Here is a 24428-nt window from a genome sequence, read left to right as displayed (position 1 = left end):
TATGAGCTTGCTCTCTCTCTCTCTCTCTCTGTCTCTCAAATAAACAAATATCTTAAAAAACAACAACATCAAAAACAACAACAAACCATCCAAGAGTGAATTTGCAAAGCGAATATGCAGTTTGAACTTTGGTAAATATGGCAAATTACTTTCCTTAAATGTTGGGCTAATTTTCACTCCTAACAGCTACGTGTGAGGGAACCTGCTTCCCACACCCACCCCAACATGCATGTTATCAAACTTTTCCATATTTGCACATCTGGGAGATGAATAAAGGTGTATCCCCCCTCCCCCCATTTCTCTTATCCTTTCAAATATTTAAGGGTCATTTGTAGTTAATTTTTCTTTTAAACTTAAATTTTTATTTATTTATGATAGTCACACACACACAGAGAGAGAGAGAGAGAGAGGAGAGAGAGAGAGAGAGAGAGAGGCAGAGACATAGGCAGAGGGAGAAGCAGGCTCCATGCACCGGGAGCCCGACATGGGATTCGATCCCGGGTCTCCAGGATCGCGCCCTGGGACAAAGGCAGGCGCCAAACCGCTGCGCCACCCAGGGATCCCTGTAGTTAATTTTTCATAGACTGTCTATTCATATTCTTTTTCCACTTTTCCATTGGGTTGTTGGTCTTTTTCCTATTTAGCTGTAAAAGCACTGTACATATTAAGGAAATTCACTCTTTGTAATGAGTATACTGGCATTTTAAGTGGCTTCAGTGTTGTCCATAGAATAATGAAACCATATCCACATTTTTAAGCATCTAGATTGAGTCTTGTTCTCTTCTACTACACATAGACTGTTTAATTCTGTTGTGTTTTTTTTTTAAGATTTATTTATTTACTTATTCATGAGAGACACAGAGAGAGGCAGAGACACAGGCAGAGGGAGAAGAAGGCTGTCAGCAGGGAGCCCGACACGGGACTTGATCCCAGGACCCTGGAATCATGACCCAAGCCAAAGGCAGTTGCTCAACCACCAAGCCACCCAGGCACCCCTCTTCTGTTTTATATAAAAACCAAAATGTGACATTTTAATTGTTTCCATATTTCCCTCTAGATTCCTCTCAAGAAGGGAAGTACTTTTGGGAAAATATCTTGATAGGATTGGGATGGGTGGGGCCCACATGCAAAGTGGTCAGCAGGGACGGGGATATGATGGGCAGAGCAGACTCTTTGAGTGGAGCATGTGAGTGGGGTCGGGGTGCTAGAGGTAGGATGCTGTATTGGGTCCCAAGAGGAGGAGGAAGAGAGAGAAGGTGGAGAGAGGCTAGACATCCCAGGGAGGAGACCCCCCCCCCAGAAACTTCTTGGAGGTAGAATGACCAAAGGGCATTTTTGGGGGAATGATGCCCCTTACTCCACAAGGTAGGTACTGATAGCACAGTTTCCCACCTGGCTCCGCCCAGCAATCGTTAACCCACTCAGCACACATGTGCTGAGTTTCTAGAACATGTCAGGTCCTGCACTGGGCACTGGGTTATAGCTGAGAACATGAGAAAGCCTCACTGATGTGCCAACAGGAACAGAGAATAAACAGGTACACAGAGATACGACTGCAGTGAAGAAAGATAAGGTACGTTGGCGGGGGAGGGCGGTAGGCACACCCAGGGTGCAGAAATGGTTGTGTTTGGAGAGGCCAGGCATGGCCTTCCCATAAGGGATACCGGGACAGTTGAGAGGTGTGAGGCGGGGGGCCATGTACCATGATGATGTCTGGAGGAAGAGGGAATAGGGCAGAGGCAATGGCAAAAAAAAAAAAGAGAGAGAGAGAGAGAGAGAGAGAGAGAAGGAGCAGAGAGAAAAAAAGGAAGGAACAAGTGGGAGAGGAAGAGCTGTTCTGAGCTTGAACGCTTATTGCGAGTGAATTTTTTGCATGTAATTTAAAAAAAGGCCAGACCTGCAGCAGGAGCCCCTCCACCAGAGGGGACCTGGTCACTACAGCCTCCCATCCCTGCCCTGGGCAGAGCCTGGCGCGGGGGGCGCGGCTAACCTTCCAGAGGCCATGGTATTTCAGATGGCTTGACGTCTGAGCCAGTTTGTATCAGGAAAGGTAGGGCTGCCCCTGCTGACATCAGTGCTGTGATGAACCTGCTGGTAGCTAGAGCTTTGCTCACATTCTGGATTGTTTCCTTAGGCTGGGTTCTCAACATGGACTTCTACAGGAATATATAGACTTTATTTTTATGGAGTTAAGGTGCACATAACATAAAATTCGCTATTGTAACCACCTAAAATATCCAATAGTATTGTGCACGTTCACATTGTTGTGCGCCATCGCCACTGCCCATCCCCAGGACTCTTCTCATTTTGTACAACCAAAACTCTATGCCCATTATCCATAATTCCCCATTCCCTCTCCCCCCAGCCCCTGGCCATGACCATTCTACCTTCTTGTCTCTATGGATTTGGTACTCGATGTACCTCATATTAGTGCAGTCATACAGGATTTGTCTTTTTGTGACAGTCTTATGTCATCTAGCATAATATTCTCAAGATTTAGCCATGTTGTATATTACACGATTTCCTTCCTGTTTAAGGCTGAATAATATTCCATCGTATGAAGAGACCACATTTTGCTTCTCCATTCCTCCATTGATGGTCACTTGGGCTGCTTCCATGTTTTAGTTATTGCAAATAGTGCTGCTATGAACATGAATATACAAATATCTCTTTGAGCCTCTGCTTTCAGTTCTTTTGGGTATATGCTCAGAAGTGAAATTGCTGAGTCATATGGTAATTCTATTTTTAATTTTTTTGAGAAATCACCATCTTGTTTTCCACAGCAGCTGTACCATTTTACGTGCCCATCGAGAGTGCGCAGCGGTTCCAATTTCTCTACATCTTCCCTAGTATATGTTGTTTCCTGTTTTTTGTTTTTTTGATAGTAGCCATCCTAATGAGTGTGAGGTGGTATCAATCTCAATTGTAGTTATTTATTTATTTATTCATGAGACACACACACACACACACAGAGGCAGAGACATAGGCAGAGGGAAAAGCAGGCTCCCTGCGGGGAATCCCATGCGGGACTTGATCCCAGGGCCCCAGGATTGTGCCCTTTGTCGAAAGCAGATGCCCAACCACTGAGCCACACAGGTGCCCCTGTAGAGTTTTTTTTTTTAGATTTCATTTATTTATTTAAGAGAGAGAGCATGCACACACGTGTGGGAGGAGGGGCAGAGGCAAAGGGAGAAGGAAGAGCAGACTCCCCCATAAGCAGGGAACCTAACATGACATGGGCTTGATCCCAAGACCCTGAGATCCTTACCTGAACTGAAGTCAGATGCTTAATGGAGTGAGCCACCCAGGCGCCTCTCATTGTAGTTTTGATTTGCATTTCCCTAAGGATTGATGATGCTGACCATCTTTCATGTGCTGATTGGCCGTTTGTATATCTTCTTTGGAGAAATATCTCTTCAGGTCCTTTGCCTATTTGTGAATTGAGTTGTTAGTCTTTTTGTTATTCAGTTGCAGGCATTTAGTTTTGTTACTGAACTGTGGGCATTCTCTGTATATTTTGATTATAAATTCCTTGTCAAATACATGTTTTTCAAATATTTTCTCCCATTCTGTGGCTTGCCTTTTTACCCTGTGGATAGCATCTTTTTATGCAAAAAAATTTTTGAATTTTCATGAGTCCAATTTCTGTGTGTGTATATATATTGGTGTTGATTGCCAAATCATTGTGGTTCAGCTTTTGTCCTATGTTTTCTCCTAAGAGTCTTACTGTTTTGGGTCTTATATTTAGGTCCTCAATCCATTTTGAGTAAATTTTGTATGTAGTGTAACGGAAGGTTCCAACTTCATTCTTTTGCATGTGGACAGCCAGTTTCCCCAGCACCATTTATTGAAAAGACTGTCCTTTCCCCATTGAATGGTCTTGGCAACTTTGTCAAAAATAATTTGGCCATATATGCAAAGATTTATTTCTGGGCTTTCTATTCTATTTTAATTGGTCTATGTGGTTGAGCCTTGAACAACATGGTGGTTAGGAGTGCTGACCCTCAGACTGTCAAAAATCCATATATAACTTTTGACTCTCCTAATACTTAACTACTGATAGCAGACTATTGACCAGAAGCCTTACCAATAATAACAATTGATTAACACATATTTTGCATGTTATATGTATTATATACTGTATCATTACAATAAAGGAAGTTAGAGGGGAAAATTTTGTTAAGAAAATCATAAAGATGAGAAAATACATTTATAGTACTGTATTTCTTGAAAAAATTTCATTTAAATCTGGACTCACAGTTCAAACCCATCTTGTTCAAGAGTCAACTGGCTTTATGTTTTTTGCCAATACCACTGTTTTGATTTAGTTTATAGTAAGTTTTGAAATCAGGAACTATTGGTTCTCCAGTTTTGTTCTTTTTCAGGATCATTTTGGCTATTTGGGGTCTCTTGAGATTCCATATGAATTTTAGGGTGGGCTTTTCTGTTTCTGCAAAAAAATCCCATCATTGGAATTTTGGTAGGGATTGTGTTGAATCTGTATATTACTTTGGATAATATTGACATTTGAACAGTATTAAGTCTTCCAGTCAATGAACCTATAATGTGTTTCCATTTATTTATGCCTTTGATTTCTTGTGGCAATGTTTTGTAGTTTTCAGTGTACACATTTTTCACCTCCTTGGTTAATTGTTAAGTATTTTATTCTTTTTGATGCTATTGTGCATGGAATTCTTTTTGTAATTTCCCTTTTAGATTTGACATTGTTTGTGTATAGAAATGCAACTGATTTTTGTGTGTCAGCTTTGTATATTGTGACTTTGCCAAATTCATGTATTAGTTCTAACAGTTTTTCTGTAGAATTTAGGATCTTCTGCGTATAAGAGTATTGTATATATACCATCTGCAGACAGATAATTTTACTTCTTTCTGATTTAAATGCATTATATTTCTTTTTCTTACCTTTAGGATGTTAAATGTAATCCCCATGGTAACCACAAAGAACATAGCTATAGAATATACACAAAAGGAAATTTTTTAAAAATGTAAACATTTAGCTACAAAAAAATTTTTTAAAGATTTTATTTATTTATTCATGACAGACCCAGAGAGAGGCAGAGACATAGGCAGAGGGAGAAGCGGGCTCCCTGAAGGGAGCCCAATTCGGGACTTAATCCCAGGACCCCGGGATCACAGATCACGCTCTGAGCCAAAGCCAGATGCTCAACCACTGAGCCACCCAGGTGCCCCTCACCTTCTCTTTCTTTAGTTCTTTGAGCATTTAAGACAGTTTTTTTAAAAATTATTTTTTAAGCAGTCTCTGCACCCAGTGTGAGGATAAAACCCACAGCCCTGAGATCAAGACTTGCATGCTGTATTGACTGAGCCAGGCTGGTGCCTCTTTAAGACAGTTGTTTTAAAGTCATTGTCTGAAAGGTCTGCCACTAAGTCTCAGGGCAATTCTGTTGGTTTTTGAATCAATGAACATATTGAATGAGTCATATTTTCCTGTTCTTCATATGCTTTGTGGTTTTGTTGTTATTGTTGTTGAACACTGGACATTTGAATATAATAATGTGATAACTCTGGAAATAAGACTCTCCCTTTCCCCACAGTTTGCTGGGTTTTTGTTATTCCTTTGGTTTTTCCATTGCTGTGGACTGTCTGTGCCGAGGATCAGTCTGAGGTGTAAACTTAATGTCTTTCTGTATCTTTTCTGAGTTTTCCTTGGGCATATGTGGTCACTTTCTAACTTTCTCCTTATATACAGTTGTTTTTGAATGTCCTAGTCTTTAATGTCTAGCTCCAGAAAGGGGAAAAGGGAAGAATAATGGTGGGAACCATGGGGTCTGGCCCTTTTAATCTCCTGACTGTTTAACTGGAGAGGGTCTTGCAGCAATGAGGGGAAATACAGCAACAACGACTGCTTGCCTTTTCTTTCTGCACCTCTGTGATCAGAAGCAATAATCAGCAAATAGAGCACAAATCTCCAATATTTGGAAAACAAGGTCCTTTTTACTCACCCCAATTCTTATAAGCTGTGTGCATGCTGCCCCAGCAACATGTGCACAGCGGTCTCCCATGTGGCTAGGTCTGGGGTATGGATAGCTGCTACTGGGCTTAGAGCTAGAAATGACCAAAAATAACCACAATTTACCACCCAGGCATTCTGTTGGAAGTAGCAAGCATTCAAAGTCTCCAGAGTTCCAGAACAGTTCTATTAGACAGATTATACCTATGCAGTCGTCTCAGTGGAAGAGACAAAGTACTGCTTCCTACTCTGGCATCTTCCCAGAATCCTCTCCTCAAGTTTTATTTTTTTAAAGTATTTGAGACCACATTTCTAAATTTCTTTCCTACAATACTGTGCAGATGCAGAGGCTGCAGGCATCTGGGAAGTTGCATCATGCCCCCAGCAACCATCTCCATGGTAGATGGATGGAGCCTGTACCATCACCAAACTCCAAACCCCCATCAGCCTCTTGCCTTGGTGGTTCTTTCTGCCCCTCATGGCAAAGTGGAAGGACCATTCAAACCATGGGGAGCTGGGATTCTGAGGCATTCAGACCTTGTTGTGGCATCTGGTTGTAGAGAGAAATAGCTTGCTGACTTATGTGTCTTCATGGTAGACTTTTCCCTGAGTTCTTGAAGGTGTCCTGTGCATTTCTGGGTCTCAGAATCCCCTTCTTGAAATGAATGGGCTAATGTTTTCCTGAACAGAGATTTATCCAATAGAAGTCAACAAGATGGTTGTAGGAGATGTACAGTTAGGGCCTTCATGTAAATTGAATCTTTTCGTTCTCTTTAATCCTTCCACATTAGTCAAGGAGAAAGTGTCAGTTGGTGCTTAATTAATGCTTCACACACTTTTTGGTCTCCTTTTCAGCAACTGGAGGCCAGGCCCCGGGTCAGAGCTGTGGGCAGGCAGTGACACTGGGTTCTGTTTCAACAGTGTTATTTTGTTTACTTTGTTTGGTTTTTTCCTTTTTTTGGAGGGTTATCTTCTGTTCATGGTGAACACTACTTTAGAAAACAAAGTTAAAAAAAAAAAAAAAGAAAACAAAGTTAAATGCGAGATGTCTTTTAGAAAAGTTTCAAGGAATTGGTACTCTGACTCTCAGATCAGGCAAAAATGTCCTCAAGTGTGGATAAAACATCTTAGAAATTGTGTACCTCTCCCTAAAGGATAAAATCATGAGATATAAACTTCAAGTTCTATATTTCTGCTATGTTTAGAACTTTTCAAATGACTGATTATATATTTTGTAAGCAGAAAAATAATAAAGCTCTGTGGAGATGGTAATTTCCTTTGGAAAGAAAATTATTTGTTGAAGGTAGTATTGTGCTTCAATTAGGAAAAAGTCTCTGAATTCAGCACAGGTCTTATTTATTTATTTAAAAAGTTTTTCATTTTTGGGGAGCCTGGGTGGCTCAGTTGATTAGATGTCCAATTCTTGATTTCAGCTCAGGTCATGATCTCAGGGTTGTGAGATCGAGCCCCATGTCGGGCTCTGTTCTGGGTATGAAGCCTGCTTAAGATTCTCTCTCTCTCTCTCTCCTTCTGCCCCTCTGCCCCATGCCCACTCTCTCTCTCTTTAAAAAAAAGAAAATTCCATTTTTCACTGAGACATAATTAACATGTGACATTATATTAGTTTTCAGGTGTATGACATAATAGTTTGATCTTTATATGCATTGCAAAGTGATCTCCACAATAAATCTAGTTAACATCTGTCACCATACATAGTTATAAATTTTTTTTTCTAGTGTTGAGGACTTTTAAGATCTATTTTTTAACAATCTTCAAATGTGCAAGAGAATATTATTTTTTAAAGATATAAAAAAAATTTTTTAAGTAATCTCTACACCTAGCATGGGGCTTGAACTTACAACCCGGAGATCAAGAATTGCACGCTCCACCGACCGAGCCAGCCAGGTGCCCCTGCAATAGAGTATTATTAACTATGGTCACCCAGCTGTGTATTACATCTCCATGATATACTTATTTTATAACTGGAAATTTAGATCTTTTGACCCATTTCACACATTTCTCTCACCCTCCACTTAGCATGCCTTGGCAACCACTAATCTGTTCCCTGTATTTTTTGTTTGTTAGGGTGGTTGGTTGGTTGGTTTGGTTTGGTTTTTTAGATTCCACATGGAAGTGAGATTATATGGTGTTTTCCCTCCTCTGCCTAACTTTGTCCCCTAGGACTCCAAAACCATATTCCTCCGGGATCCTTACCAACTGCATGGTTGGTGATAAAGAGGGGATTTCCAGACTTGGCTTTGTTTCCAGTTGGGTGTAGCTGTGCTGAGCCTGGGCCTGTATGAGAGCATCCTGTAGAGCCACAGAGCTGGGGTGCAAGGTGCCAAGGAACAGGCCAGAGGCGGAAGTGTTAGTCATTGGGAGACACCCACAGGGCTTCATCTAAATAAGGCCATCTTGGTGCCTTTCCTGTCCCCCAGCCTTTCAGAGGGCAAGAATCACTTGCCTCTGGTTTGCTAGAGAAGTAGAGTGCCAAGGGTGAGGGAACACAGAACCAGTCTCCTCCAGCTGGGAATGGGGAGCTGGGTGTCGTTATGCCTAGAACATTAGTTCCCAAGCTTGTCAGCACTGGAGAATCACCTGAGGAACTTCCAGAGGCTTCGTTCCACCCCTAGTGATGTTGCTATGATTGGTTCAGGATGCAGCTCGTTGGAATTTTTGAAAGCCACCCCCCCCCCCACCAGATGATTCCAATGTGCAAACAAGTTTGGGAACCCCAGACCCGGCCTGGAAGATCCTGGGAGATTGCTCTGGAGACCCAGGAACGTGTCAGGTGAAAGCCTTCTCATGGAGGCCTCACCAGCCACTTCGTGTGGGAGCTGGGCCCAAACCACCAGGGCTGAGCAGGAGAGGCAAGGCCACTACCTGGTCACCGGCTGGCTCTAGAGAACCCTGGTCCCAGAGGGTGCATCTGGAAACCCTGGGGAGGTCCTTTGGTGGAAAGACCAAGCCTTTTGAGCAAGAAGGTGGTGGTGGTGGTGAAAGAGGTGACTTAAAACCAGTGATGTAGGCTGGGACCCAGATCCCGCAGTTTGCAATGAGAAAGAGGGAGACCTCTTGGATGTGGGATAGGACTGCCTGGACCTGAGCCCCAGACTTGGGCTGCGCCTCCCTCTCTGGATCCCTCTCCGCCCCCCACTATGCACCCTATCCCCCAGAGGCCCGCAGGGCCTAGAGATGTTTGTTCAACTCCCAGTTCTGGGGCTCTCTAGCAGTGACCAGGCAAATCCCCTCACCGCTGGGAACCTCAGTTTCAGCATTGGTAAAGCCCTGATGAAGTATAAGTCCTGGAGGACCCTGCCATTGTGATGACAATGAAGATGATGGCTTCCCAAGGAACAGGCAACCCACATCGTCACCCCCCCTACCCCCCACCCTGCGGAAATGGGCTGTGTTAAGGACCCCTCTCACCTGCTCCACCAGCTTTTGTGGGTGAGGGAGGAAATGGCTGCTAACATCTTTCTGAAGTGGTGTGCTTGAAAGGAGGGCCATTCCTGGGGTGGGGCTGCATCTTCCAGAAAGAGCCCATCCGGTCAGTCTGGCCCTGCCTTTGCTTCTTATTTGTTGTATGTGCCAGCAGTGTCTTAGCCCCCACCCACCCCCACCCCCCGTCTATAAAATGGGCCTGGCATGGACCGTGCAGCCAGGTCTTTTCCAGAGCCGCATTCCCCTGAAGCCTTGGATGGAAGCTGGCCAGCCCTGGGGGAGGGCACAGGCCCCAGGTCGCTGTCATCACCCCCGGTAGGGCTTGGCGTGGGGCATTCTGAGAGGACTTGTGGCTTCTGTGGATCTGCTTTTCCCCAGAGTCCACAAGCCTGGCTGTCCACTCGGTCCCGAGAAGCCAACTTTAGTGGCACTTTCTGTTTTATGGGATATTTCTTTTTTTGTAAGATTTTATTTATTTATTCATGAGAGATACACAGAGAGAGAGAGAGACATAGGCAGAGGGAGAGGCAGGATCCCTGCGGGGAGCCTGATGCAGGACTCATCCCAGGACCCCAGGATCACTCCCTGAGCCGAAGGCAGATGCTCAACCACTGAGCCACCCAGGCGTCCCCTGTGGGACATTTCTGTATGGCCCCACCAACCAGCCTTTCTGGTTCTGAGGTTAGACTCGAGCCCTTTCTACCTTTGCCCCTCTCTCCCCATTGGCCATCCTCAGCTGCTCCCTTCTTGTCCCCTCTTCTCCCACCCCGGCCCAGGAGCCAGGTGCAGAACCCAGGCCTGCCAGTGCCATAGGGATGCGGCTTCCATCAGCCTGACCCTCCCCTCCCCTCCCCTCTCCCCTCCAGCCCCCGAGCACAGGAAAGGCAGGTGGGGCCCCTCTAGTAGAGATGAGGAGACAAGCCCCAGCGAGCCAATGGACAACAAGACAGGTTTACCCAGCCTCCTGGGGGGTTCCCCCCAGAATCCAAGCCTGGGAAAGTCAGGGAGAGGGAAGAAGCCAAAGGAACAGCAATCAGAAGTCTGTGATTCAAACCATGTCCTCTCCACCATCCCTCCCTTCCTTCCTTGTACCCTGTGGTGGGGGCTGAGGTTACAGAGCAAACAGCAGCACCATTTATAATAATAGTTAACATGTTCAGAGCCTTTCTTGTGGCCCAGATGCCATGTCGGGGATTTTACCTGCTTCATCTCCCAACGACCTTGCCTGGTAGATTTGAGTACACACATAGAGACACCGATGTTGCTCGCTGTCACTCACCTGCTACTCCCGGGCCACCCCCCCCCCACCCCCCCACCCCCCCACCCCCCCCCCACCCCGGCCCCGGCAGCCAGTACACCCATCCCCCATCCACTGTGGGATAGGTGTGCTGTCCCAGGGCCGGGCCGGGAGGTGGCCAGCAACCAGGTGATGAAAGGCCATTTGTTTATTCATCCTTGGAACATTTCCTGGCCACTGAACGTGTATCTACTTTGTGGCAGGTGTATTAACATGGTTTGACTTTATCTGAGAGGCAGTGGGAAGCTGATAGGAGGTTTACACAGAAATCAGGCCAGGCTAGACCAGGGCTGAGTGTTAGAAATAACTCTGGCCAGGGGAATGTACACATGTGGTATGAGTGCCATACTGTATCAACCCACATCGCTCAGCCTCTTCCTTTTTAATGGCTGAGGGGAATTCTGTTGCCATAATTTAACCAGTTCCTTTTCAGTGGTCATTTAGAGTTTCTTCCATCTTTTACTGCCATAAACAAGGCCACATTAAGTATTCCTGAATGTGTGTTATTTTGCACATTATTAATAAATACATGAGCATGGAATTGCAAGGTGTGGTTATGTGGCATTTGCAGTTTTTATAGATAAAGTTTTATTGCCATACACTCTCACTAATGATGCATCGAAATGCCTGTTAATGCATAACTTTGCCAGCTATATAATTTCCTTGACTATTTAAGAGTTGAAAAACCATATAATCTCTTTTAATTTTAATGTGTATTTCTTTCACTTCCTGTGAAGTTGAGCATCTTTTCATGTACACTTCAGAACCATTCTTATTTCCTTGTCTGTAAACAGTTCTGTTCTTTGTCTACTGTTCTTTTGTCTACTTTTCTTATTGATTTGTAGTAATTCTTGGTATATTAAAAACATTCATGTCCTTTTCTGTGATACAGCTTGCAGATATTCTTTCCAGTTTGCCATTTCTCTTTTCACTTTATTTGTTGTACTCTTTGGCAGTATAAAAGTTCTAATTTATAGCTGATCAATTTCATTCCCTTTTTCTTTTATGATTTCTGAGTTTTGTGTCATGCTCAGCTATACCCTCTCCACTCTGAAATTATTTTTAAAACTTTTCCCCATGTTTTCTTCCAGCACTTAAAAAATTTTAACTGCTTTGTTGTGAAATTATAACATAGAAAAATGCAGAAAATTCAACATACAGCTTCCTGAATTGTAAGTTGAACACTTAGTCTTCTAGTACTCCTACAGTTTAACTTTCTGCATTTAAATATTGGCCCCATCTAGAGTTTATTTTGACATAATTTGGGGGATCGAAATCCGTATTTATTGAAAAAGAACTTTACAAATGTCATGGAATATTTTAAAATTTGTCATATGTCAAGCAAAAAAGGAAAATTTCAACATATTTCCCCAAAGCAGAAACTGCATGGGACTATTTCTTTGTATAGTAGAGTAAAACAAAAAATTAATGGCAAAGATTTAAAGAATAACTTACCCCTCCATTAAATGACTCAGTTCAACATTATAATCTACTAACAATGTAATGTAAATTTGACATAAACTTGACATAAACTTATGGAAATTGGCCAAAGTGTCTTCTCTTATTATTTTTTAGAATGGAAATACTAGAAATGACTTAAGCAATCGACTCACTTATAAACTTAATGAGTAACAGTCTCAGTAAATCAGGGAAGAGAAGTCAGGATACACATATATATATGTGTGTGTGTGTGTGTGTGTGTGTGTGTATAACTTAAAAAAGAGAAAATCCACAGAATAAAGAGAAATTAAAATTTCGTTTTGTCTTTTTTTTTAAAAAAAAGATTTTTATTTATTATTCATGAGAGACACAGAGACATAGGCAGGGGGAGAAGCAGGCTCCCTGTGGGGATCCTGATGTGGGATTTGATCCTAAGACCCCAGGATCATGACCTGAGCCAAAGGCAGATGCTCAACTGCTGAGCCACCCAGGTGCCCTCATTTTGTCTTTTTAAACATAAGAGACAGCAGCTGCTGGCCAATCTAATAAGGAGAAAAAGACAAAGCAAACTAAACTAAATTAAATGTGAAGATACCAGATTTCTAAGTTCAGGAAAATATCATCTGCAACTGTGTGCTCTACTAATGTTTGAGCATTCTTTTTATTTTTCTTTTGAGAGAGAGGGAGAAAGAACAAGAGCACACACTGTGGGGAGGCAGAAGGAGAGAGAGAATCTCAGGCAGACTCTGCTGAGTACGGAGTCCAGTGTGGGGCTCGATTCCACAACCCTGAGATCATGACCTGAGCTGAAATCAAGAGTCGGATGTTGGGATCCCTGGGTGGCGCAGCGGTTTGGCGCCTGCCTTTGGCCCCGGGCGCGATCCTGGGGACCCAGGATCGAATCCCACGTCGGGCTCCCGGTGCATGGAGCCTGCTTCTCCCTCTGCCTGTGTCTCTGCTTCTCTCTCTCTCTGTGTGACTATAATAAATAAATAAAAAAAAAATTAAAAGAGTCAGATGCTTAACTGACTGAGCCACCCAGGTGCCCCATCTAATTTTCAATGCAGATGTCTTTATGTTTTTTTTTTTTTTTAGATAAAAATGTGCCTATTAAAAAGTTTAAATGTAAAACTGGTCCAAAAGAGTGTAGCGTAGAGGGTTCTTCTTTGCCTGAGTCCTCCGTACCCCCTCCCTGGACAAAATCCTGTCACTGTTTTATAGCCCTAGAGCTGGTCTCTGTGTATGCAAATACACACACACACACACACACACACACACGCACAAAGAATTTACTTAATGATAAACTTGGGAGCTTTTATGCTTGGTATAACATTTTTATGATTCATCCTTGCTGCAGTGTGTATCTGTACTTTGCTCCTTTTTATTGCTGAATAATATCACACTGTATAAACATAGTATATTTTGCTTCTCCATTCACAAGCTTTTGGATATTTGCATTGCTTTCACTGTTGGGCTATTGTGGATAAACAAACATTTGTATACGTGTTTTTGTGTGAATGTCTATTTTTATTTCACTTGGAGAGAGGTCTGGGAGTGGAATTGCTGGGTTATGTGGTAACTCTGTGGTTAACGTTTTAAAGACCTGCCACCCTGTTTTCCAAAGGGACCACTCTATTTCACATCTGCACCAGCAGTATATAAAGTTCCCATTTCTCCTCGTCCTCATCGACACTTGGACTGCTTTTTCCTTCATTATGGCCATTTGGTGGGGGTGTGAGATGGCACCTAGTTTCCATACAGAACATTTTCATTCAGTTACTTAATTGAGAAATAATTTATTAAATTTAAAACACTTGTATTACCATGTGTGTTAATACTATGTATTTTTCCATATGTCTTCTTTTATTTTTATTTTTTTTAATTTTTATTTATTTATGATAGTCACACACACACAGAGAGAGAGAGAGAGAGAGAGAGAGAGAGAGAGTGGCAGAGACACAGGCAGAGGGAGAAGCAGGCTCCATGCAGGGAGCCCGATGTGGGACTCAATCCCGGGTCTCCAGGATCGCGCCCCGGGCCAAAGGCAGGCAGGCGCTAAACCGCTGCGCCACCCAGGGATCCCCATATGTCTTCTTTTAATACCATTGGTTAACTGGTGTGTTTTAAATGAGTATGAAGCTAAAGTAGCTTAAAGCAATTCCATTCCTTTGGCTGATTTTTTTTTTCTATTTTTAATACTGTTCCATAAAGTTTTATGTTAGGCACTTTAATAAGATGCCTTATGATGTTTGGAAGCCTCTCCATTACTGTCTGCCTCTCCCAACAAATAGTCTGTGATATAATTGTCTTCACTTTCTCGTTTTGATCTCATTCTAACTTAAAATGTTTATTATGAAATATTTAAGGCCTATAAGACACTTGTCCTGTCTGTCCTTGTGGCTTACACAATATGCATTTACTTCTCACAGTTCCAGAGACAGGAAGTCCCCAGACCAAAATGCCAGCAGATCCAGGCTGGCGAGGACACCCTACCTTTGGAAATGGCCAGCGTCTCCTTGTATCCTCATGAGGTAGGGAGCAGAGAGGAAGCAGGCTCTCCCCCTGCCTCTTCCTGTAAGATTCCTGAACCCTCATGAGGGCTCCATCCTCATGACTCAGACACCAAAGGTCCCATCTCCAAATACAGTCACATTTAAGACTGTACACGTCCATGTATAGACGGAGGTGGCGGGTGGGGTTGGGGGAGGTCACAAACCTGTCTTTTCCTCTTTCTAATGACTTAGCCTCTGCCGTGTTTGAAGGCGCCCTATTCACATAGATTTATTGAAATCCCTGGAACTTCACAGTTAAAGCTCTCCCTTCATAGATACACAGTCAGTGCACATGCTGATCTTTTGCCATTCTTCCTTTCTTCCTTCCTTCCACGTACTTTCCAGCCACTTTTCTTCTGGTCCTTTCTGTATTGTTGGACAACATCTCTGTTAGGCATGTGTGCCAGGGTGTCATTTCATTGTGTTCTTGACGAAGCAGTGATTAATGCCTCTGGGATTTCTCATTAAGGAGAATGTTAATTCTTGGGGTGCCTGGGTGGCTCAGTCAGTTAAGCATCTGCCCTTGGCTCAAGTCATGATCTCAGGATCCTGGGATCGAGTCCTGTGTCAGTCTCCCTGCTCAGTGGGGAATTTGCTTCTCTCTCTTCATCCGCCTCCCCCCACTGCTTGTGTGCTCTCGCTCTCTCTCTCTCATGCTGTCTCTCTCAAATAAATAAAATCCTTTAAAAAATGTTTATTCTTGACTGCCTCAAAAATTCTTCAAATGTAATAGAAGATAGCAAATCTTATCCTTTTGAGAGTTTTACTGGGAAAGGAAGTTAGCATCAGTGATGAGGATTATTCCATTATCATCTGAATGAATTGTCCAAAGTCTGCTGGATTCGATGGGCATACTCTGATGCCACAAATCACTGGAAGGTGAATGTCTGAGTTGGAGGAAGAAGAAGGGCTTCCTCTGGGCCACATATGGCAGGAGGTGACACCAGAGAGAGTTGGGCTGTGCACAGTTAGGGGACAAAAGGAGATGTGGTTGGGGAAGAACAAGAGCTGTGCATGAGGGCAAGGGGACTGTTCTGGGTCGAATGCCTCAGAGGTGTCTCCGGAAGAGGGGTAAGGGCTGGTGCCTGCCATACAGCGTTCCTCTTGGGACTTGGAATATTGAGAAGAGTGCCCTGTCTCCTCTCTTTAGGAGCCTGTGCTATGGAAACAACCTGCAAATCCAGCTCAGAGCGCAGGACATGGCTCAGGTACTCATGAGACCATCTCTGCTGACACCCTAGAATACCTATGATGAACCAGGAGGCCAAGTAGGTGACCTCTACCCTTTACCTCCTCTCTTCCCCTCCAATCCATTCCCTCACTCCCCTACCACTCCCTATCCAGACTGCTTCCCATCCAGATTTACCTCACTGGGCTGCCCCTCCTATGACAAGTCTACCTTTAGCCACCATTCAGCTTGAGAGTGAAAATCATCAGACACAGAAAATCGGGGGGGGGGGGCCTTGAGACAGAATCCAGTCTACCCATTTTATAGATGGTGTAACTGAAGCCCTGCTAGACAGTAGACTTACTCAAGGCCAGAGCATGAGTATATCAGCTAGGATAAGCTAGTTTATGCTTTAGTAACAACCACCAATGTCCTAGTGGCTTAGGACAGCAAAAGCTTACTTCTGCTCCTACTTCTTATCTACTGTCAATCAACTAGGACCTCTGTTCCACATTATCCTCTTGCGGCCAGGAGCCGCCAAGTTCTGCTGATCCCTGTGGTAGAGGAAAAAGAAAGCACTGTGAATCGTACATTGGCTCTTAATACTTCTTCACAGACATGACATGAGTCAATCTTTAGCATATTTCATTGACCAAAGCAAGTTTTGTGGCCATACCTGACTTCAAGAGGGCAGGGAAGTGCTCTTCTACCAAGGGCCTAGAAAAAGGAGAAAGAATATCTGTGAACAGCCCTAATGCCTACTGCAGAGAATTAGGTACAGAGCTGATCAGGAATGCTAGTCTCCTAACTCTGGGGCTGAGAATCTTTCTACTATAATCCTCTGTCTCCAAGGCTACTTTCTGTAGGAGCCTCAATGACCAAGAATACTGTAAATGTGCTTTTTCTCCCACTGATGGTTATCCTTAAAAAGCGTGATGGCTTTCCCCAAGGGGACTAAGCACCAATAGTAGAAACCAAGGCATTGTGTCTAACTAGCAGGAGGACAGGTTTGAGGGCGAGGGACTTCCCCAGAATTATACACCTAGACACTCCTTGCTTCTACCTGGCAGCTTGCCATTCTGGCTTATTTCTTTATGGCCACATCATGGACTTTGAACACTGTAGCCCAGAAGAGAAGCTGTGCCCTAGGCCATAACCACATTCTCTTACCAAGATCACACAGAGTCCAGAGACTTAGTCCTTGTCTGGTGCCATCCAGGGCTCCAAGGTCTAGGAAATTTATCTCCCCAACAGGCAAGAAATCTCGGTTCTGAGCCTGGCTCTGCCATGGACTTCTAATATGACCTTGGGTATACCCTTGGCCTTCGTCTTCCCATCCATTCATGTGGGATGGTGATCCTTGCCTACCCCATGCATGTGAGCATGTTTCACAAATTCTACAGCTCTGTGGCTATTAGTCCAGTTGCCAAAGTATGGCCAGAGGGGGCTAGGACACATGCCCAATAGGCCTTTGCCAGGAGTCAAGGGGAGCAGCTACAGTCTGAACTGCAGGACACAGAGTTCTGTGCCCCAGCCTCTGAGAGTTGGTAAGGCTGCTCTCCTGGGTAAGCCTCCCACTTTTTTCAGAGTTGGAAGCCGGGTCTCTGCAAAAGTATATTTGGAAATGTTACATATGTTCCACCACGTGATGGACCACCAATTAGTTAACAAATCCTTAATTTTTGGACATTTAGGTTGCTTCCAACTTTTATCTATTACAAATAATCTTGCAGTGAACAGCTTTGTAAGTAAAATCTTTATGTATGCCGTAATTATTTCTGAAGGCTAGAGTGCTAGAAATTGAATTGCTGAATCAATTTTTAATTTTTTTAAAGCTTTGCTGTGGGGCAGCCCCTGTGGCGCAGCAGTTTAGTGCCGCCTGCAGCCTGGGGTGTGATCCTGGAGGCCCGGGATCGAGTCCCACGTCGGGCTCCCTGCATGGAGCCTGCTTCTCCCTCTGCCTGTGTCTCTGCCTCTCTCTCTCTCTCTCTGTCTCTATGAATAAATAAATAAAATCTTGAAAAAAAAGATTTAAAGCTTTGCTGTGTAAGTGTCCCTTGCCTTATATTGGTACTCCTACCGGCAGGTTGTTTGAGAGTGCCAGTTTAGAAGGGGAGAATTTGCAGAGAGAGAGAGAGATGTTTTGTATTAGTTAGGATTTGATTTCACTATGAGTAGCAAAAAGCCCTTTAAAAAAGTGGTTTATTTGTTTTATAAATTCAATATCTTTTTAAAATATTTTATCTATTCATTTGACACAGAGAGAGCACAAAGCAGGGGAAGCGACAGGCAGAAGGAGAGTGAGAAGCAGGCTCCCTGCTCAGGGCTTGATCTCAGGACCCCAAAGGCAGATACCTAACCGACTGAGCCACCCAGGTGCTCTGACAGTAGTGCTTTAAATAGAAATGTATTTCCTTGTTATGTAAGAGAAGTTCAGGACAGGTGGGAAGCCTTACCCTCTGCCTTCTTTGGCACTGGCTTCCACCTCATGATCCAGTAGGCTGCCCAAGGCTCAGCCATCACCTTGACATTCCAACCAACAGGAGGAAGCAAAGAAGGGTATACAGCACTTCTGTCTGTATCCCATTGGCCAATACTTAGTAAAATGGCCTATTCTAACTGCAAGGGAGTCTGAGAAATAGACTTTATTCCAGATGACCAGGAAATATTCAGGGGTTCTCATACTAAAGAGGAAGTGGAGAACAAAGTAGGAGTGACAACCAGTTGTCTCTGCCATGAGCTTAGCTTAGACAGAGAGCAGCACAAATAGGTCCATGGAAACGAGAAAAAAATAAAGCATCCTTAGGGGACCATCCACAGGGGATGAACTGGACCATTTCAGAGCCAGGACTCAGGCACAACTAAGCGGGCAGTAAGGAGTGTAAAAGGAGCAGGCTGTTCTCTGGAACCCATCCCTGGGCACAGGCATTGAGACTCCATGAAGAAGCCACCTGTCTGCCTAGCTCCTGCCCCCACCAGATGTGGGAGATGGTTCTTGACTATCCCTTTTGCCTTCCATCCAGTTGAGTTGTCCCCCTGCTCACCTGTCCATCCACCTCACTTGTCACCCAATTTGCCTGCTCCCCAGCTCACCTGCCGACTCTGTCCCTGCAGGGCCAGCTCCTCATGGACCACGTTAGCTTCCAGCTGGGTACCACTAACCTGTGGAGCTGGCTCGTGAGGCTGCTCAGTAAAGACCCAGAATGGCTGAATGCCAAGGTGAAGTTCTTCCTCCCCAAGATGGACCTGAGCTCCGGGGACGAGGCCCAGGACACCACACAGAGGGTCATGCTACAGCTCAGAAGATTGCACACCCAAGGTCGGGCCACTTGGCAGGCATTCATCCACTGTGTGTGCATGGAGCTCGATGTGCCCCTGGACCTGGAGGTGCCACTGCTGAGCACTTGGGGCCATGGAGATGGTAAGAGCAGGCAGGAGAGGCACAGAGTTGCCGGCCACCCCCCATCATGGGGGGCCAGGGAGGCCCAGGCTGGGACCCACCTGAGTCACACAAAGATGACATGGTCAAGCCAAACAAATTATTTATTTCTGAGCCCTTTCCACAATAAATTCTCTAGTTTCACCAAAATGTCTGAGGACCCAGAAGACCCCTTCTTCCACCTTGCCTCACCCTAGTTGCGTGGAAAAGCTGGGTACAAGGAGAAAAAGGACCAGTGACTCCTTTCTGCCAAGAAATTCCAAATAGCCCACAATGCTTAAGAAGTTTCTTTTTGCAGCAAGATCAGGAGCAGCCATGGGGAGAGCCCTCCAGCCTCTGGGGATGGGCATGTGCCTTGAACTCTGTTCAGTTCCACAGATGTTTCTTGGCACCTTGTGCTTACACAGCATCGTGGGGAAGCAGAACAGTGAGGGGCAACGGTGTTCTTGGAGAGGAAGTAAGAACCCACTCAAAAGCTCTAGCACAAGGCTGAGTATAGGAAGTGCAGGGTGTTCACGGTGCATGTTTGTGTGTATAATCACACATGCATGTGCATAAACACACATGCCCATGCAGACATACACACACACATACCTGTCCGTGTGCAGACCTGCATATACGTGCACATTTCTGCCCACGACTGCTTCCCCCGGTTATGCCTTCCACAGATTGCTGAATGTCAACCTTATTTCTCTCCCTGCTGAGGACCCACCCTGTTGGATGAAGCCTGAGCCAGACACCGGGCCAGAGCTGGTCCCAGGGCAGCCTGCCACATCCCCATAGCATGCTACATTTCCCCCTCTCTTTCAGGGTTCCCCAGCCAGCTGGGGGCTGGTGAAGAAAGCCAACCTGCCTCTCAGCTCCACCACGGTGAGGCCCGGGGTTGTGAATGAGGAGGTGTGGGAGGTGGGCACACTCAGTCCCCGCGTCGAGCTGGGAGGAGGCTGATGGTGGCTAGGCACAGTCATCCCCCTTCAACCAGCCTCCTCATCCCCAAGCACATCTGCACATTTCCCTGCCTCCCACCCCATGGCTCCTAGCCATACCTCCTACCCCTCTGAACATCTAAAGGCTTTGGCCTGCCCCGATACCTGTTCCCAGAGGTCGGAGCTGGAGCTTCCTGAGAGAGTGGGAAGTTGTCAGCCCTTGGGCAATGCCAGGATCCTGTCCTCTTGCACTAGGGGAAGCGGGTTCTCATCCTGTCCCCAGGCCCCAGGCCTCATCCCCCAAACCCACCGACTCAAGCCCTTCATCATTCAGGTGCTCTGGGGTCCAATACTGACCCACAGACTGCCTCCACACCCTGGCCACCTCTTACTGATTTTCTGAAGGAACAACAAGAGGTCAGTGATCAAATGGTGACCACCTCTTGATTCACAGGCCACACTCTATTCTCCGAATCTCTGTTTCTTTTTCTTTTTCTTGTGGCAAAATACACATACCATGGAACTTCTGTCTTCACTGGTTTTAAGTATACGGTTCAGTGGTATTAAATCCACTCTTTTGTGTGGCCGTCACCACTATCCATCTCCAGAACCCTTTTTGTCTTGGAAAACTGAAACTCTGTCCCGATTAAACAGTAACTTCCCAGTCTCCTCTCCCTGAGCCCCTGGGAACCAGCATTTTACTTTCTTTCTTTCTTTATGATTTTGACTACTTTCTATAAGTGGAATCATTTTGTGACTGGCTCATTTCACTCAGCATCATGTCCTTCAGGTGCCTCCATGTTGTAGCAGGTGTCAGAATTTCCTTCCTTTTGAAGGCTGATGAACATTCCATTATCTGTGTACACCACCCTTGGCTTATCCATCCACCCATTGATAAATACTTGGATTGCTTATTCATTATCGTGTATAATGCTGCTGTGACCATCAGTGAACAAATATTTCTTCAAAATCCTGCTTTCAGTTCTTTTTGAGTATATCTTTGGAATCCAGGGTCATTTGGTAATTTGATCTTTAATTTCTTGAGGCACTTCCATACTGTTTTCACATCTGCAATGCCATTTTACATTCCCACCAACAGCACATGAGGGTTGCAAACACTCCACATCCTCGCCAACACTTGTTTTCTGTTTGCTTTTTTTAATAGTAGCTATCGTGATGGGTGTGTGGTGATATTGGTCTCACTCTAATTTTGATTTGTGTTTCGCCAATGATTGGTGGTGCTGAGCACATTTCATGTACTCATTGGATATTCTTATGCCTTCTTTGGAGATATGTCTCTTTAAGTTCTTTGTCCATTTTTCAAATCATCTTGTTTGTTTTGCTGTTGTTAAGTTTAGGGGTTCTCTACATATTCTAGATATTAACCCCTTTTCAGATATATGTTTTGCAGATATCTCTCATTCTTTAGGTTCTCTTTTTTACTCCTAGATAGTGTCTTTTGATGCATAATATGTTTTTCACTTTCATGAAGCCCATTTTGTCTGTTTTTTCTTGTGTACCTGTGCCTTGGTGCCATATCCAAGAAATAATTACCAAATCCAATGTACTGAAGCTTTTGCCATGTTTTCTTCTAAAAGTTTTATAGCTTGGGGTCTTATATCTAGGTCCTTGATCCATTTTGAGTTAGTTTTTTTATGTGATATTAGATAAGAGTCCAACTTCATTCTCTTGTGTGTGGATGTCCAGTTTTCCCAGTACCATTTTTTGAGAAGATTGTCCATTCCCCATTAAGAGTATTTTGGTTCTTTGGGGTCCCGGGGGGATTCCATATGAATTTTAGGATTGGTTTTCCCATTTCTGCAAAACAGGTCATTGGGATTTGGTGGGAATTGTGTTGAATCTGTAGATCATTTGGGGTAAGACTGTCATCTTAACAATATAAAGGCTTCCAGGCCTTGTGCCTGGGATGCATTTCCATTTATTTGCACCTTCTTTAATTTCTTTCAACAATGTGTTGTAGCTTTCATCGTACATGTTTTCTACCTTCTTGGTTAATGTTTAAGCATTTCATTCTTTCAATGCTTTCATAAATGGAATGGTTTTCTTAATTTCCCTTTTAGGTATTCATGGTGTGTAGAAATGCAGCTCATTTATGCAGGTTGACTTTGTATCCTGCTACTTTGCTGAATTCATTTATTAGTTCTGAAAAACTTTTTTGTGGAATTTTTAAGGTTTTCTACATATAACAGATAACCCTGTCATCTGCAAAAAGATTTTTCTTCTTCCTTTCCAATGTGGATACCTTTTATTCCTTTTTCTTGCTCAATTGCTCTGGCTAGGACTTCCAGTGCTATGTTGAATAGAAGTGGTGAAAGCAGCCATCCTTGATCTTAAAGAGAAAGCTTTCTGTCTTTCACCATTGCATCTGACATTTGTTGTACATTCAGAACCTTTATTCCTGTAGAAGTATGGGCTTTTTATGGCAATAACATCAACAGGCTTTGACAGGAATCATCCACCCCACAATCTCAGATCCTCAGGAGATCAAAACTACTTAATCTTGGTCCCTGTCCCTTCTGGTCCATATCATTGAGCTGGCATAATTATCACATGGCTGTGACCAGGCCTAATTGATATTTGGACAGTGAGTCCCTTATTAATAGACTTGACAGAATGTTAAAATACTCCTAAACTGGTTCCAGTCCCTCTCTAGGATCCCCGAGTCTCCCTGCAACCCAGCACCTAAGAAGCCAACGAGGCAGTGCAAGGCCTGCTCAGGGCTGCTCTGATTGGTCGCTGATGCCTAGCTTTAGGAATATCCCATTTTACTTCTTCAAATTCCTCCCTAAATCCTCTTGCCTTTCCTCCTCCCCTCTGTCCTCTCTCCCCTTCCTTCTTGTTTCCCTTCTTTCTGTCTTCCTTTCCCAACCTCTTCAGAAAGGCATTAAAGTGACTCTTGACAATACACAACCAGACAAGAATTCAAGAAACCAGTAAAGGAAGTAGGAAATGTGGGAGATAGGAACTAAAACACACTGGCACAACAGGGAGGCAAGGCCTGACCAAGCCCATTGGAAACTCTGCTTTTCTAACCAGCAGTGGCCTTGACAGACCTGGCTCTTTCCCACACCATTCAGTGCTCAGGCCTGAGTGTTTCTGAGGCTGCTGGCTGTGGGCCCAGCTTCCTACATCCTAGACTGGGAGATCCCCATCCCAGAAGCTGCAGGCTTCTCACCCAGGGTAGGACCCACTTCTGCAAACAGAAGCTGGTGTTGATGCAGCCTTTGCCCACTGCCTGCCCTCATTCAGTCCCTGGATGCAGAGACACTTGTCTGTCTACTGCCTACTTGTGGACTGGAGCTCCCCAAAGGTGCTTGATACCCCCTCAGCCCAAGTCCCCAAACTTCACCCCTTACTCTTCCTTCATTCTTTCCAGGTCTGAAGCGGCCTCATCAGAGCTGTGGGTCCTCACCCCGCCTGAAGCAGTGCAAGAATCATCAGCTCGGTAGGTACTAAGGTAGGGAAGGACCCAGACCTCTAGATTGCATTGGGGCCAGGACCCAGATCCTGGACTCTGTGCCCTGCTAACAAGCCTCCATGAACCTAGCACCTCTTGTCTTAGGTGCAGCAGAGATGACTGGAGGTCCTGGGTGGGCAGAAGATAGGGCTGAGTCTGGCAAAGAGGGCCTCCCCACTAAGAGGCCGCAGGGCCTTCTCCAGAGGTGGCACAGCTGAGGGAGCTTGAGGCATCCCAGCAGATTGCAGCTTCATCATCTGGGCTTTACCAGGACACTCCCCTACCCCATGCCTGCAGGACTGAGAACCTGAAGGAGGTGATCAATATGACCTCAGACCTGGGCCCTCATTGACTGGGTTAGAGATGGGCAGGATACCAAGGAGAACCCTGCTCACCACAAGGCATGGGGGCTGCTGAGGGCTGCAGGCCAGAGGGAGTCAAAAAGATAGAACTTCTCTCATTCCCTACCAGTTGTCCCCAGCATCCCCTGACAGAAGCCCTGGTTCTTCCCCTGGACCACCCAAGTGATCCCAGCAATTAAAAAGTCAATGCCTGGGGTAGCCCAGGTGGCTCAGTGGTTTAGCGCCACCTTCAGCCTGGGGCCTGATCCTGGAGTCCCGGGATTGAGTCCCACGTCAGTCTCCCTGCATGGAGCCTGCTTCTCCCTCTGCCTGTGTCTCTGCCTCTCTCTC

The 24428-nt window shown here is 44.8% G+C and overlaps 1 protein-coding gene across 10 annotated transcripts in view; it reads left to right on the top strand.

The window, feature by feature from the left end:
- NLRC5 (NLR family CARD domain containing 5) overlaps nucleotides 1-24428 on the top strand; it is a 79557-nt gene that overhangs the window by 4321 nt on the left and 50808 nt on the right. For 7 of the 10 annotated variants that reach the window (XR_007407273.1, XR_007407271.1, XM_035713630.2 and 4 more), the window contains exons 2-6: nucleotides 14603-14704; nucleotides 15876-15933; nucleotides 19008-19314; nucleotides 20143-20202; nucleotides 23656-23724. Coding sequence is in view for 8 of the 10 variants with exons in the window: in XM_035713630.2 (XP_035569523.1) it covers nucleotides 14700-14704; nucleotides 15876-15933; nucleotides 19008-19314; nucleotides 20143-20202; nucleotides 23656-23724 (499 nt within the window). In the remaining 2 variants the exon portion in view is untranslated. Of the gene's footprint in view, nucleotides 1-14602; nucleotides 14705-15875; nucleotides 15994-19007; nucleotides 19315-20142; nucleotides 20203-23655; nucleotides 23725-24428 lie in introns of all 10 variants that reach the window. The other 3 variants (XM_025447383.3, XM_025447382.3, XM_035713627.2) reach the window with 3 other exon arrangements.

Source organism: Canis lupus, chromosome 2 (genome assembly GCF_003254725.2).
Source record: "Canis lupus dingo isolate Sandy chromosome 2, ASM325472v2, whole genome shotgun sequence".
Classification (NCBI taxonomy): Eukaryota; Metazoa; Chordata; class Mammalia; order Carnivora; family Canidae; genus Canis; species Canis lupus.
The sequence above is the reverse complement of the archived record's forward strand: the minus strand, read 5'-3'. Positions and strand labels throughout refer to the sequence as shown.